Source organism: Bufo bufo, chromosome 4, assembly GCF_905171765.1.
Source record: "Bufo bufo chromosome 4, aBufBuf1.1, whole genome shotgun sequence".
NCBI lineage: Eukaryota > Metazoa > Chordata > Amphibia > Anura > Bufonidae > Bufo > Bufo bufo.
Genome location: NC_053392.1, coordinates 199,259,281 through 199,270,772, shown reverse-complemented (window position 1 = coordinate 199,270,772; position 11,492 = coordinate 199,259,281). Strand labels below are relative to the sequence as shown.

Sequence of the window (11,492 nt, the reverse complement as noted above, 5' to 3'; positions counted from 1 at the left end):
ATTCTAGGGATCGGTGGGGGTCTCAGCACTCAAGACTCCCACCAATCAAAACTTTTTCTATGTCTCTATGACATATCAGAAGTTTTACTAAAACTCAGTGACCCTTTAAAGTCTTTAGAACTCAAATAAGTAGGATTTCATTGCTGGGTTTCATTTCTTTCACCTTTAAATTATTCAATACGAAGGCCCATTGGACTCTATGGCAGCATTGTTACGGCTCTGAACAATACAGAACCACTATATGGCCATGTGCACAAGCACCTATGCTGTGTATCCTTCCCAACCATTCTGTCTCACACGACTTTGCTATTCTGCATAAAGCAGATTGCCAATATGCAGAAAGCAGAGAAGAGGAAAAGCACCGTAGCATCAGCAGCCACACTACGCAATTCCCCATCTTAGACTCCTATTACAATGGCCCATTAGCGGGCCAACAAAGAATGCTGATCGATGATACACAAATTGCACACATGTACCGATGCAAAGTGAAAGGGGAAAGAATGATCTTAGTTATGTTCATTCTTCCCCCATTCACTTTCCATACTTCCAGAAACACATATTGTCAGTGGCACATGCCGTCGATTTTCGGTGTTGTATGAATGATGCAATGACCAACAAACGAGCAAATGCTCATGTAAAAGTGCCATAAAGAGTGTTTGTACAAAAGTAGATTTCCCCAAAAATTTCACAATCCTTGGCCTTTGTAAAAGGTCCCTTAGACTGCACCAATAATCAGATTTTCAGTTAAGTATTAAAGAGCAAGTCCAGATATCCACACTACTGCTAGGGTAGTCTGGTGTTTCACACTACTATATCTGAGATGATGCCATGGTTGTGGAACTGCCTGTAGTGAAGGCAACGCAGCCATGTTGGCAAGTGGGATAACACAATACTTTGGCTATGGGCTTCAGCAGTATGTGTCGTTCCTAGGTTTCGAGAGAATGTAATAGACTCTTCTGTTATTCTACAGAGTCAGGCTTTGTCATGACAAAGACAAGTAGGTAGGTAGGTCCACACAAAGATTTCTAGCCAGTAAAATATATACTTAAGTAATTTTACAGAATCCCGCCGCCAGCCGGCAACAGCAGCTATTTTGTGTTTGGGTTCTACACCCATAAAATTAAACCCTATCGTTTTACTAGTAATGTGATGTCACATTCATGAGGATTTGCAGCGAGTGAAGAGTGAATTGGCCGGCTACATTCTCAGAAACACAAGGGTAGATTTATCAATGCTTTGAATGTGAAAAAAGTGCTGTTAAAAGGAACACTAAACTTAGGAATTAATACTAAAAGTATTGCAGAGAACTCCTGCAGAGAACACAGGGGTTAATCCCCTGCTGATCTATTCCATCTTTGGCCGGTGGCTGGCTAGGAAGCAGAGCTTAGCCAAAAGGGTGGAGATTAATGCCGACTGTGCACAGCCTGACATAGGACAGTGAAGAGGAGTTATCGGGTATCTTGGGACACAATCTTGTCTTTCGTACAGGGTATTACAATGGCATGGATATGGCTGGTTAGTGTCAGCTATGCAGCATATTTACTGCCAACGGTCTTACAAAAGTGGAGGTACAATGGCCCCTCACCTTATGTGTGAGAATCCACACACTATGAAAAATCACAACCAGTAGCAGCAGCGGGCCCTGGAATGTTTTCAAACTTGTCTGGTGCCGAGCAAATGTAGCACCGGTGCGAGCTGGATAGAGATCTCCTGCCAGTTTTAGAAAAGTCATACATATACTGTGGTGAACGCAGCAACCTTTAAAAAAAAAAAGTCACAGGGCTCAAATAAATTTGTGTATAACTCCAAAAACCTGTGTCTTTAGCATTGATAAATCTGTCCTAGGCTTTCAGCCCAAAAAATCTGTCTTGGCTAACTAAGGGGTTCCCAAAGATTCTGTCAGGGAGCAACGGGTAGTGTAAAATTAAAATAAAATCTTTCCTTTAAAATGTCCTGCTAGTATTCACCACTTGGATGACATCATGTTCATCATTTCCATAACTGCTGCAGCCAATCACTGGCCTCAGTGTGTGAATGACACATGATGGTTGAGGCTAGTTATTGCCTGCATGGGTCATGGGGACAGTGAACAGCAAGTGACAGCTGCAGGCCCACTAGTTGTTGGAGAGGTGCAGTGGCGCTGCCCCCTGTCAATTTTACAAAACTTTGGAGAACCCCTTCAACTAGAGTTGTAAATGGCCAACTTAGAAAGTTTCAGGCACTTTGATTAAGCACCAATATAAATGTTTGAGACACCCACAGCACATAGTGGTCAGAATTAAAAGCCATTCATGAAGAGAGTTATCTCCAACTGATCAACCTGGAAAAAGGCATCTAGAAAAAATGGAATACACAAAGAAATCCAGACTTGCTCTTCCTGCAATTTTACCACAATAGCAGACCTGAACTATAAAATCATCTTTTCATAATATTTTCTACATAAAATGGACAGGAACTAGGCCTCATATATCAAACTGGTCTAGGACAAAATGGTCTTGTTGCCCCTAGCATCCAATCACAGTTTAGTTTTGATACAACTGCACTGGTATCATGGACTCGGAATGGATGCTATGTTGTCAGGCTTGGATTTCTCTGACCGGGTATAGATATATAAGGCCAACTATAGTCAGTATAGAGCTATGCACCTAAATCGATTTTATTGTCCACCTTATTATGTGGAGCACTCTTTGAAATGCACAAAGCAGACACTAGGGAAGTGACACAGAAGGGTTATAAATAATATTGCTTATTCCAGAGGAGCATTAATAATCAGCAAATACTACGGGTACATTTCTTATACACTTCTTGGGTGTAAAAACAAAAAAGCATTGAGAGCAGCTAGTAGGCTACAGACACTCTACTAATCCTGAAACTGAAAGAGAGAAATTCTTGCCAAGTAGAAATTATATTCTTCACAGAAAAAATAAAATTCTGTTGAAAAAGTTTAAATACGAAATTCTAGTCTATTGCCTGGGTGCAGCCTTTGTCATAATATGGTGCTGTCTACTGGTGGTAAAAGGTGTAGCTTATCAAAGACTCAAGACGTTCAACAGTATGAATGCTGGAAGATGATCGACGAATGCATAGAAGAATTTGGTGAAATGCACTGACTTCTTAGGTTACCATTAATGTACTGCCATAGGGCTAGAAGGTTATGAAAAGACTCAATGGAGAACATTGATGACACCCAGTAACACAGTCCAAGATAAAACAAGTAGCAGCATTTTGTATGGTGAATCTAGCAGACAGTAGATCGATGTCCAGTTGTTGCCACACATATGGAGACCAAGTGCAGTTATGATGTAATGCTGGAGTCGATGGAGATCATAAATCTCCACAAAAATGAGTCGTGGCAACATACGGGCTCTTTAGAGTCTGATAAGCCAATTAGCAATGCTAACAAGGAAGGGCCTTCTAGGACACAGCTTGATGTTAACTTTACTGCATATTACAGAGCTCAAAACCAGTAGGAAAACTTCCTTAGTTAGCTGGGCGAGCTGAAAAGTACTAGTTAAGTGAAGTCATTCCATGTCAGGCATGCTCAGTGCAGCTCTTCAAACTTCTAAGCAGAACCAGTCCCTCCCCATGTATGCAGCACATTGGTCCACTCACAATTCAGTCCAAGCCACCATGTAAACCCTGTTTTGAGTATAATGACTTGTCAGGGACCTTCAACTTCTAGTCCCCGTTACCATTCTTAGCTGACTTCAGTATCTGAAGCTTCAGCTCCTTTATCAACAACTCCAGCTTTTCCCTGGCCTCCCGCTCTCTCCTCAGCTCATCTTGCAGTTCTCTCCGGTCAGCTTCTGCCTGATCCAGCCTCTGCCGCAGTTCTGTCAACTGCAGGAAAACACAATCACATCTCAACGTTAGTTCATTGCACAATATTTCTGTTAGATTACATGGTAGCAATTCTGGCATTCACACAGATTATTAAAGGGGTTATCGAATTTCTCAAAATCCCCCACATGTGCCAGGCCCTTCACTGGTAATATACTTACCCCGCTCCCAGCGCCGATCCTGGTCCCCGCACCACCACTGCTGCTTCTCCCTGCACACAGATCGGTGTCGGGGGGAGCAGCCAATGGCAGGAGATGACGAGCCTCCATAGAATCGCGGATGACGCTAGGGAGGCTCGTCACATGCAGCGATGTCCTCCACAGTATGGGGAAGAGCAATCGCTAATGCCATTGCTTGTCCCCATACAGAATCCTTATTAGCCAGCAGCAGAGTGTGATTAAACAGCACGATCTGCCGCTTGCAAACCATGATTTTTTTTTTTTGCCTGCTTAAAAATTGAATTGATCGATGAACAGGGGTTTGCTCGTTCATCATGTAATCAGCGGCACATTTAGACAGGCAGATCATCGTTAACTAGTGTTCCTACGAACACTTTTTAGCGATGATCTGGCCGACTATCTCCAGGTCTAATACAGCACTTAGGGGCGCATTTACTATTCTGAAATGCGCCTAAGGGTACTTTCACACTAGCGGTTTTTGCATCAGATGCGTCACGGATCTGCAAAAACGCTTTTGTTACAATAATACAATCTGCATCCGTCATGAACGGATCTGGTTGTATTATGTCTTATATAGCCAAGACTGATCCGTCATGAACTCTACTGAAAGTCAATGGGGGACGGATCAGTTTTCTATTGTCAGAGAAAACTGATCCGTCCCCATTGACTTACATTGTGGGTCATGACGAATCCGTCTTGCTCCGCACCACATCGCGGCCAGAAAAACGCGGTGGGGACGCAACCAAACGGAACGGAATGCATTTTGGTGCATTCCGTTTCGTTCAGTTTTGTCCCCTTTGACAATGAATGGGGACAAGACTGAAGCATTTTCTTCCACTATTGAGATCCTATGACAGATTGCAATAGCGGAATTGAAAACGCTAGTGTGAAAGTAGCCTTAGGCATATTTCAGGCGCAGGTGGTGGTGCAGCAGTTAGTTGTGCCGCTATCTGCGACTTCACCCTGCTCACAACAGGTCTAAAATTTTGGGCGTGGGGTGGGCGGGGAAATCATTCATCATTTTCTACGCCTGGTTTAGGCATAGAACAATAATTTAAATGTAAGACAGCTCGGAAGCGGTCTTACATTTAGAACTGGTGCTGGATGCGCTGAAGTTATGGAGAGGCCTGTACCTCTTCATAACTTCAGCAGAACCACCGCCAGCTATGGGCCCTTATAAAGGCCAGCATCTAAAACGCCGGTCTTAAAGAGGACCCCTTTCATGGGTCCAGACATTATAAACTAAGTATCAGGATACGTAGGGCATAGTGCAGGGATCTAACTGCACTTACTATTTTTTCTGGGTGCCGCTCCGTTCGACCGTTGTGGCCCCCATTGTATTCTCCCAACTGGTATGCTAATTTTAGCATCGGAGCAATGAGGAGAAGACCGAGTCTTTCACCGTAGGCGTCTCCTTCTCCCACAGCCAGGGAGAAGAAAAAAACTCACCTTCTCCCTGGCTACGACGCTCTCTGCTGTGATTGGACAGCGCTACAGCCAGGGAGAAGGAGACGCCTACGGTGAAAGACTCAGTCTCCTCCTCATTGCTCTGATGCTAAAATTAGCATACCAGTTGGGAGAACACAATGGGGGCCACAACGGACGAACGGAGCGGCACCCAGAAAAAATAGTAAGTGCAGTTAGATCCCTGCACTATGCCCTACGTATCCTGATACTTAGTTTATAATGTTTGGCCCCATGAAAGGTCCTCTTAATAAATGTGCCCCTTAGTGTTTTATGTAGTACTGTAAAATGGTTCCTGAAGGATACCCACTTATAGCAGAGTTTAAAATTATATAATTGGAATCACCCCTTTACATGCTGGAACAATCTTCTAATAGCTAGAGTATGCAGAGTAAATGGGACCTAACACCCTGCAGTTGGCACTTCAGATGATCTATCAGTAGGCTGCTGACAGAGACTGTCATGAACTGCTGACAGCAGCATCACAACATTTACTAACAATCCTGAAAAAACATTTTGGTTCTACAACCGATAACATGGTCTCTATACAATGACAGCATTCAGAAACATCTGCCAATGCTCAGAAGCAGGAAAATATTTTGTCGGTCTGTTTTATAGACAATGTAATAACAAATAAGTATTTTCATGAGAATAACAGAAATTTTATTACAAAGTAGACTCATCTAGCCGTTCCATTAATAGCACTCCATAAATAACATTTTCACACACTGTCAGTTGTTTGGAAAGTGTAGATGCCAGGTTTACCAGGATTCTAAGATATGTGATCAGCAGAGGAAGGATGTGGAGGCTTTAAGGCTACTTTCACACCTGCGTTCGGGTGTCCGCTCGTGAGCTCCGTTTGAAGGGGCTCACGAGCGGCCCTGAACGCAGCCGTCCAGCCCTAATGCATTCTGAGTGGAGGCGGATCCGCTGAGAATGCATCAGTCTGCCAGCGTTCAGCCTCCGTTCCGCTCAGCGAGCGGACACCTGAACGCTGCTTGCAGCGTTCGGGTGTCTGCCTGGCCGTGCGGAGGCAAGCGGATCCGTCCAGACTTACAATGTAAGTCAATGGGGACAGATCCGTTTGAAGATGACACTATATGGCTCAATCTTCAAACGGATCCGCCCCCCCATTGACTTTCAATGTAAAGTCTGGACGGATCCGTTCAGGCTACTTTCACACTTAGAAATTTTTCTAAGTTATAATGCAGACGGATCCGTTCTGAACGGATGCAAACGTCTGCATTATAGGAGCGGATCCGTCTGATGAAACATCAGACGGACCCGCTCCGAACGTTAGTGTGAAAGTAGCCTAATTTCTGCTTGCACTCTTGACCCACAATAAATTTACTAGTTCTAATGTTTAAATTGCATCAATAAACCATACAATACACCTTAAATTCAATTGTTAGCTAAAATCAAAGGGTTATTCCAATCTTATAAAGTGATGATCGGTGAGGGTCTGACCTCTGGGACCAGTGATGGCCAGTTCGCAGTGTTCGCCAACGAACACATGCGGGCTGCCATCTTAACTCACAAGTCCGGCGATGCACAGGTAAGCCCTTACCTCTGCCTGCGCCGCGAGCCGGTCTGAAAACAAATGCGGTCACCGGAAGCAGGCAGTTCCAAGAACAGCTGCCGGGGGCCTTCATCTGATCTTGAGAAATAAGAGGACACAGAGCTGCTGTAGTGCTGTGTCCCCTTCCATGTTTCTTTTTTTCGTGGCTACCCACTTCAAATGAACAGGGACAGCTATGGGAAAACTTCTAAGGGTTGGCAGGGTCCTCTCCACATAAACCATATAAAACTTGGTATCTCCATAATTGTACTGACTTGCAGCATGAAAGTAAAACCCAAAAAACAATGCCATTGCCCAAAAAGGTTTTAAAAGTTAGACAATTCACCCCAAAATTATGGTCATAAAAAAAATATAGACAATCTGCCCTTCAAAAAACAAACCCCTGTATGGCTATGTAAACGGAAAAATAAAAACTTTATGGATTTTGCAATGTGGAGATCAAAAAAAAAAAAAAAGTCTTATAGGGGATGACCGGCAATACCCAACATTTAACTGATGCCTGTAGCCTGCCTCAGCTATTGAAAGATGTATACTTGCCTGTTGCCTGCTGCTCCGGCCCTGCATGCTGGCTCCCATGTGTCCATCTTCTGAACCACAGCTGGTGATGTGTCTATTATGGACATATCAAGGCTAAAGCCAGTTTTTTAATTTTTTCTTAGCGGAGGCAGGCTGAGGGCACCTGTGAAAAGTTATTCATCCCCAGAAAACCCCTTTAAAGTACCAAATTAGGCAATTTCCTTAAGGAGTTAAACGTAGTTATTAGAATTATCTTCAGCTAACAACTACAAAGCCACCAAAAGGAAATCTATAAAGTATATGAAAATAAAAATCTAGAAGTATATGCAATGCTGGCTCACCTGGTTTGCATACTGTGCTTCCTTATCCCGCTCTGCATTAGAATCACAGGAACATTTCTGCTTCTTAACCTGTTTGAGCTTCTCCTCCAGGTCTCTTTGCTCATCGTACAACTCTTCCATCTTCTGCAGGTGCTCTGTCTGCAAACATTCAAACTCTTTCTGCAAACTCTGCTGCTCCATTGTCAGTTCTTTCACAGCTTTCGAGCTGCTCAGCATTTCAACCTCCTATCAGAAAGAAATCTTCAAGTAAAACAGAGAAGAAAAAGCAAACCTCTAACCTCTCCTGTTAAGGGTATTAGCTACCTAAATAAAGTATATAATTATTTTATGGAGTACATTTTTAAAAATATTGTATTATTTATTCCGCCCTGGCCCTGAGTTACAAACTGTATTATATCCTATAGCTGTGAAAGTCAACAAGCTTAGTGTACCTTCTATAATGCAGGGGACAGTTCTAAATCCCCTTACTAAACAGTGCTTGGTGTAAAGACTACAGTTCTCAAAATTCTAATCAGCAGGGCAAGACCCTAGAAGACCCTGTGAATGAAACATGAAATGCTGGATGATTGTGAGCGTAACTCTAGCCAATAATACTAGCTGTAACTCAGTACAAGTAAATGCAATGAATTTGAAAATTAAAACATTATACATACACTGAAAAACAGGAACCCGACTGGACGGCCAAATATACACTTGTAAGTAAAAGCAGTAAGCCATTAGACTCACAAGCAAAGCTATTCTACAGGGCTGGGAAGACATTTCCCAGATCACAAAGTTTTGCTGCAGTGTCACCAACACACAGAAGGTGTGGTCCCCATCAATGAAAAAGGGAAGTTTCCTAGTTTCATTATTTCAAGAAGTTTTTTCCAATATGAGGATTGCTGGGTAGACGGAGATGCCCAGACTAGTTAGTGGCCTTACTGAATCTTGCTCCAATCCTATAGTTCTCATATAGGATCCTGTAATAATGGTATTTTTTGCAGTTCCTTTTGACATATTATCTAACAATCTTTATCTGGTAGAAGCATTTTTACGATTCACACACTGAGGTCATTTCATTTTAGGACGGTATGCTGTAATCCAGTGCATTAATAACTGGTATTAGACACAAAGAGCTAAAACATCCACATAGTCAATAAAAAGTGTCATGCTTACCATCTGGATCTGGTGCTTCTTCTGTAAAATGTAATTTAACTTTTCTTGTTGTTTTAGGAACGTCTTGACAACTTCTTCCATAATGTGGCCCTTGTCATCCTCGCATACCTCCTCCTTTTTACAGACTGGATTGCCTTTCTCCCCATCATTGGAGCTGGTTTCTGCAACAGAGAGAGCTTGGATGAGGACTATATATTATGATATAGGAAGAGGCTGCAATGGAAAAGCCAAATCATACATAGAACATTGTTATGCAAAAGATCCTGACAACCGGCTCATATAGATTTGATCAGCTGCTTGGGGTATACGTTTACCATATTTTACCACGTGTATCACTATATGAAGTTAGTGGGGTTGTGCAGACAGTATATAGTGATAACCTACCCTCAAGATAGGTCATCAATATCTGATCTGTGGGGGTCCAACACACATGACCCCCTGCTGATCAGCTGCTTGAGGAGCAGGTGGCTCTCTGTGCAAGCGCTGCTTCCTCTTCATTACACTGCGCGTCGTCTCCCCTGTAGTGGTAGGATAGTGTAATTATAAGTGAATGGAGAGAGTATTTGTAATTACACTGTGCCGCCGAGAATTCTGAGACAACAGGCAGCGCTGCCTCCTCTTCATTACACTGCGCGTCGTCTCCCCTGTAGTGGTAGGATAGTGTAATTATAAGTGAATGGAGAGAGTATTTGTAATTACACTGTGCCGCCGAGAATTCTGAGACAACAGGCAGCGCTGCCTCCTCTTCAAACAGTGGATCAACTGGGGTGTCGGACTCCCACTAATCAGATAATGATGATCTATCCTAAGGACAGGTCATCACTATATACTGCCTGCACAACCCCTTTCATCAGAATGCTAAAGAACCACGAACATTCGATAAACGAAACGCACTCGAAAGGCACGATTATACATGCGGTCAGCCGCACGCGTTCCCTAACAGCAGCATAACCATGCCGTGTGGGCATATCATTACTGTATACAATACCTTTAACTAGATCGTTCAAATGTGCTGGGAAGGTAGCATTTATTTTTTGTGGGGTGGTTTATTGCAATTGCCTTTGAAGGCCTTCCACAAAAACATTCCTTGGAGTTGGAAAAAGCATGCTGAATAAAAATGCATCAGGATCTGTGCTCGTTTCAAACAGTCTATTGATTTTGCAGCATTTATGAAGGAAGATTAAATGGTGGTCCTGCCAGGCACAGGGATATTGGCAAGGCAGTAAAGGGAGAACATAGGGAGCATTAGATTCTCTGCATCTTTTACAGCCTGTGATTGTTTAATAAATCTTTTTCAGCTGCATGCCTCTGTTCATAAAGTGAACCGTAAAGCAGCAAACTGTACGATTCGTGTGGTTTTAATGTAGCCGAGTATACAGCAGGGCAGAAATAATGCGAGTGGTGTCATGAGATTCACAAGGCGAGCCTATAAATAGAGCTCCTCAATGCAGCCATCTCCAATAATCCCTGCACACAACGCAGGCAAACAGGGTTCATGTGTGAGAACAATTGTGTTCGTCATCCATTATTTCTTCCCCTTATATCAAATAGATTCCACGTGTGACATCATATTAGTAACCAACCTCCAAGCTTCAGAGCGACAACACAAACAACCAAATAGGTCATAAACCCACTACTTACTGCTTAGGGTCTATTCACAAGTCCGCAAAATGGATCCGCATCCGTTACGCAATTTTGCAGAACGGGTGCAGACCCATTGATTTTCAATGGGGCCGGAATGTGCTATCCGCATTTGCGGATCCGCACTTCCGCATCCGTGCTTCCGTTTCCGCAAAAAGATAGAACGTGTCCTATTCTTGTCCGCAATTACGGACAAGATTAGGCAATTTCTATTATAGTGCCGGCGATGTGCGGTCCGCAAATTGCGGAATGCACATTGCCGGTGTCTGTGTTTTGCGGATCTGCAAAACAATTACGGACGTGTGAATGGACCCTTAGGAAGTAGAAAACAAAAAAAAAAACAAAAAAAAAAAAAAAACACGAAAGCTTGACCCGTTTAGGCTGCCCCATTTTTCTGTTCCATTATGGAAATAGAAAAAAATAAAAATAAAAAAAGGGCAGTACAGGATGCGTTACATTACAGAAATGAACAGTGCTTGAATGGGGTCAGTTGTGTTTCTGTTAGAGAACCTGGCATCTTATCGGACAAAATATCGTAGACTGTTGCTTTTGAAATCTGCAATATAGCCTCTGACGCAGAACCTAGCCTTAATCTGCCTTAATGGCCATGCATCAATGCTGTCGCCGCGTTTGACATTTGCTGATTATACCTAGGAGATTAACCCATCGCATACTGTAATATCTACATAGACTTATGGTCCAACCTGCCAAAAGTGCCTGATGAAGAGCTCCAAATTTCCCTGCATAGGAGTTATGCAATAAAGTCTCACCACGGCC

The 11,492-nt window shown here is 43.0% G+C and overlaps 1 protein-coding gene across 2 annotated transcripts in view; it reads right to left on the bottom strand.

Moving 5' to 3' along the window:
• Positions 1 to 1,427: 1,427 nt before the first annotated feature.
• SKIL (SKI like proto-oncogene) overlaps positions 1,428 to 11,492 on the bottom strand; it is a 32,256-nt gene continuing 22,191 nt past the window's right edge. For both annotated transcript variants that reach the window (XM_040428217.1, XM_040428218.1), the window contains exons 5-7: positions 9,075 to 9,235; positions 7,920 to 8,144; positions 1,428 to 3,840 (exon numbers count right to left, since the gene is read on the bottom strand). In XM_040428217.1, coding sequence (XP_040284151.1) covers positions 3,679 to 3,840; positions 7,920 to 8,144; positions 9,075 to 9,235 — 548 coding nt within the window. In that variant the 3' untranslated portion in view covers positions 1,428 to 3,678. The remainder of the gene's footprint in view (positions 3,841 to 7,919; positions 8,145 to 9,074; positions 9,236 to 11,492) is intronic.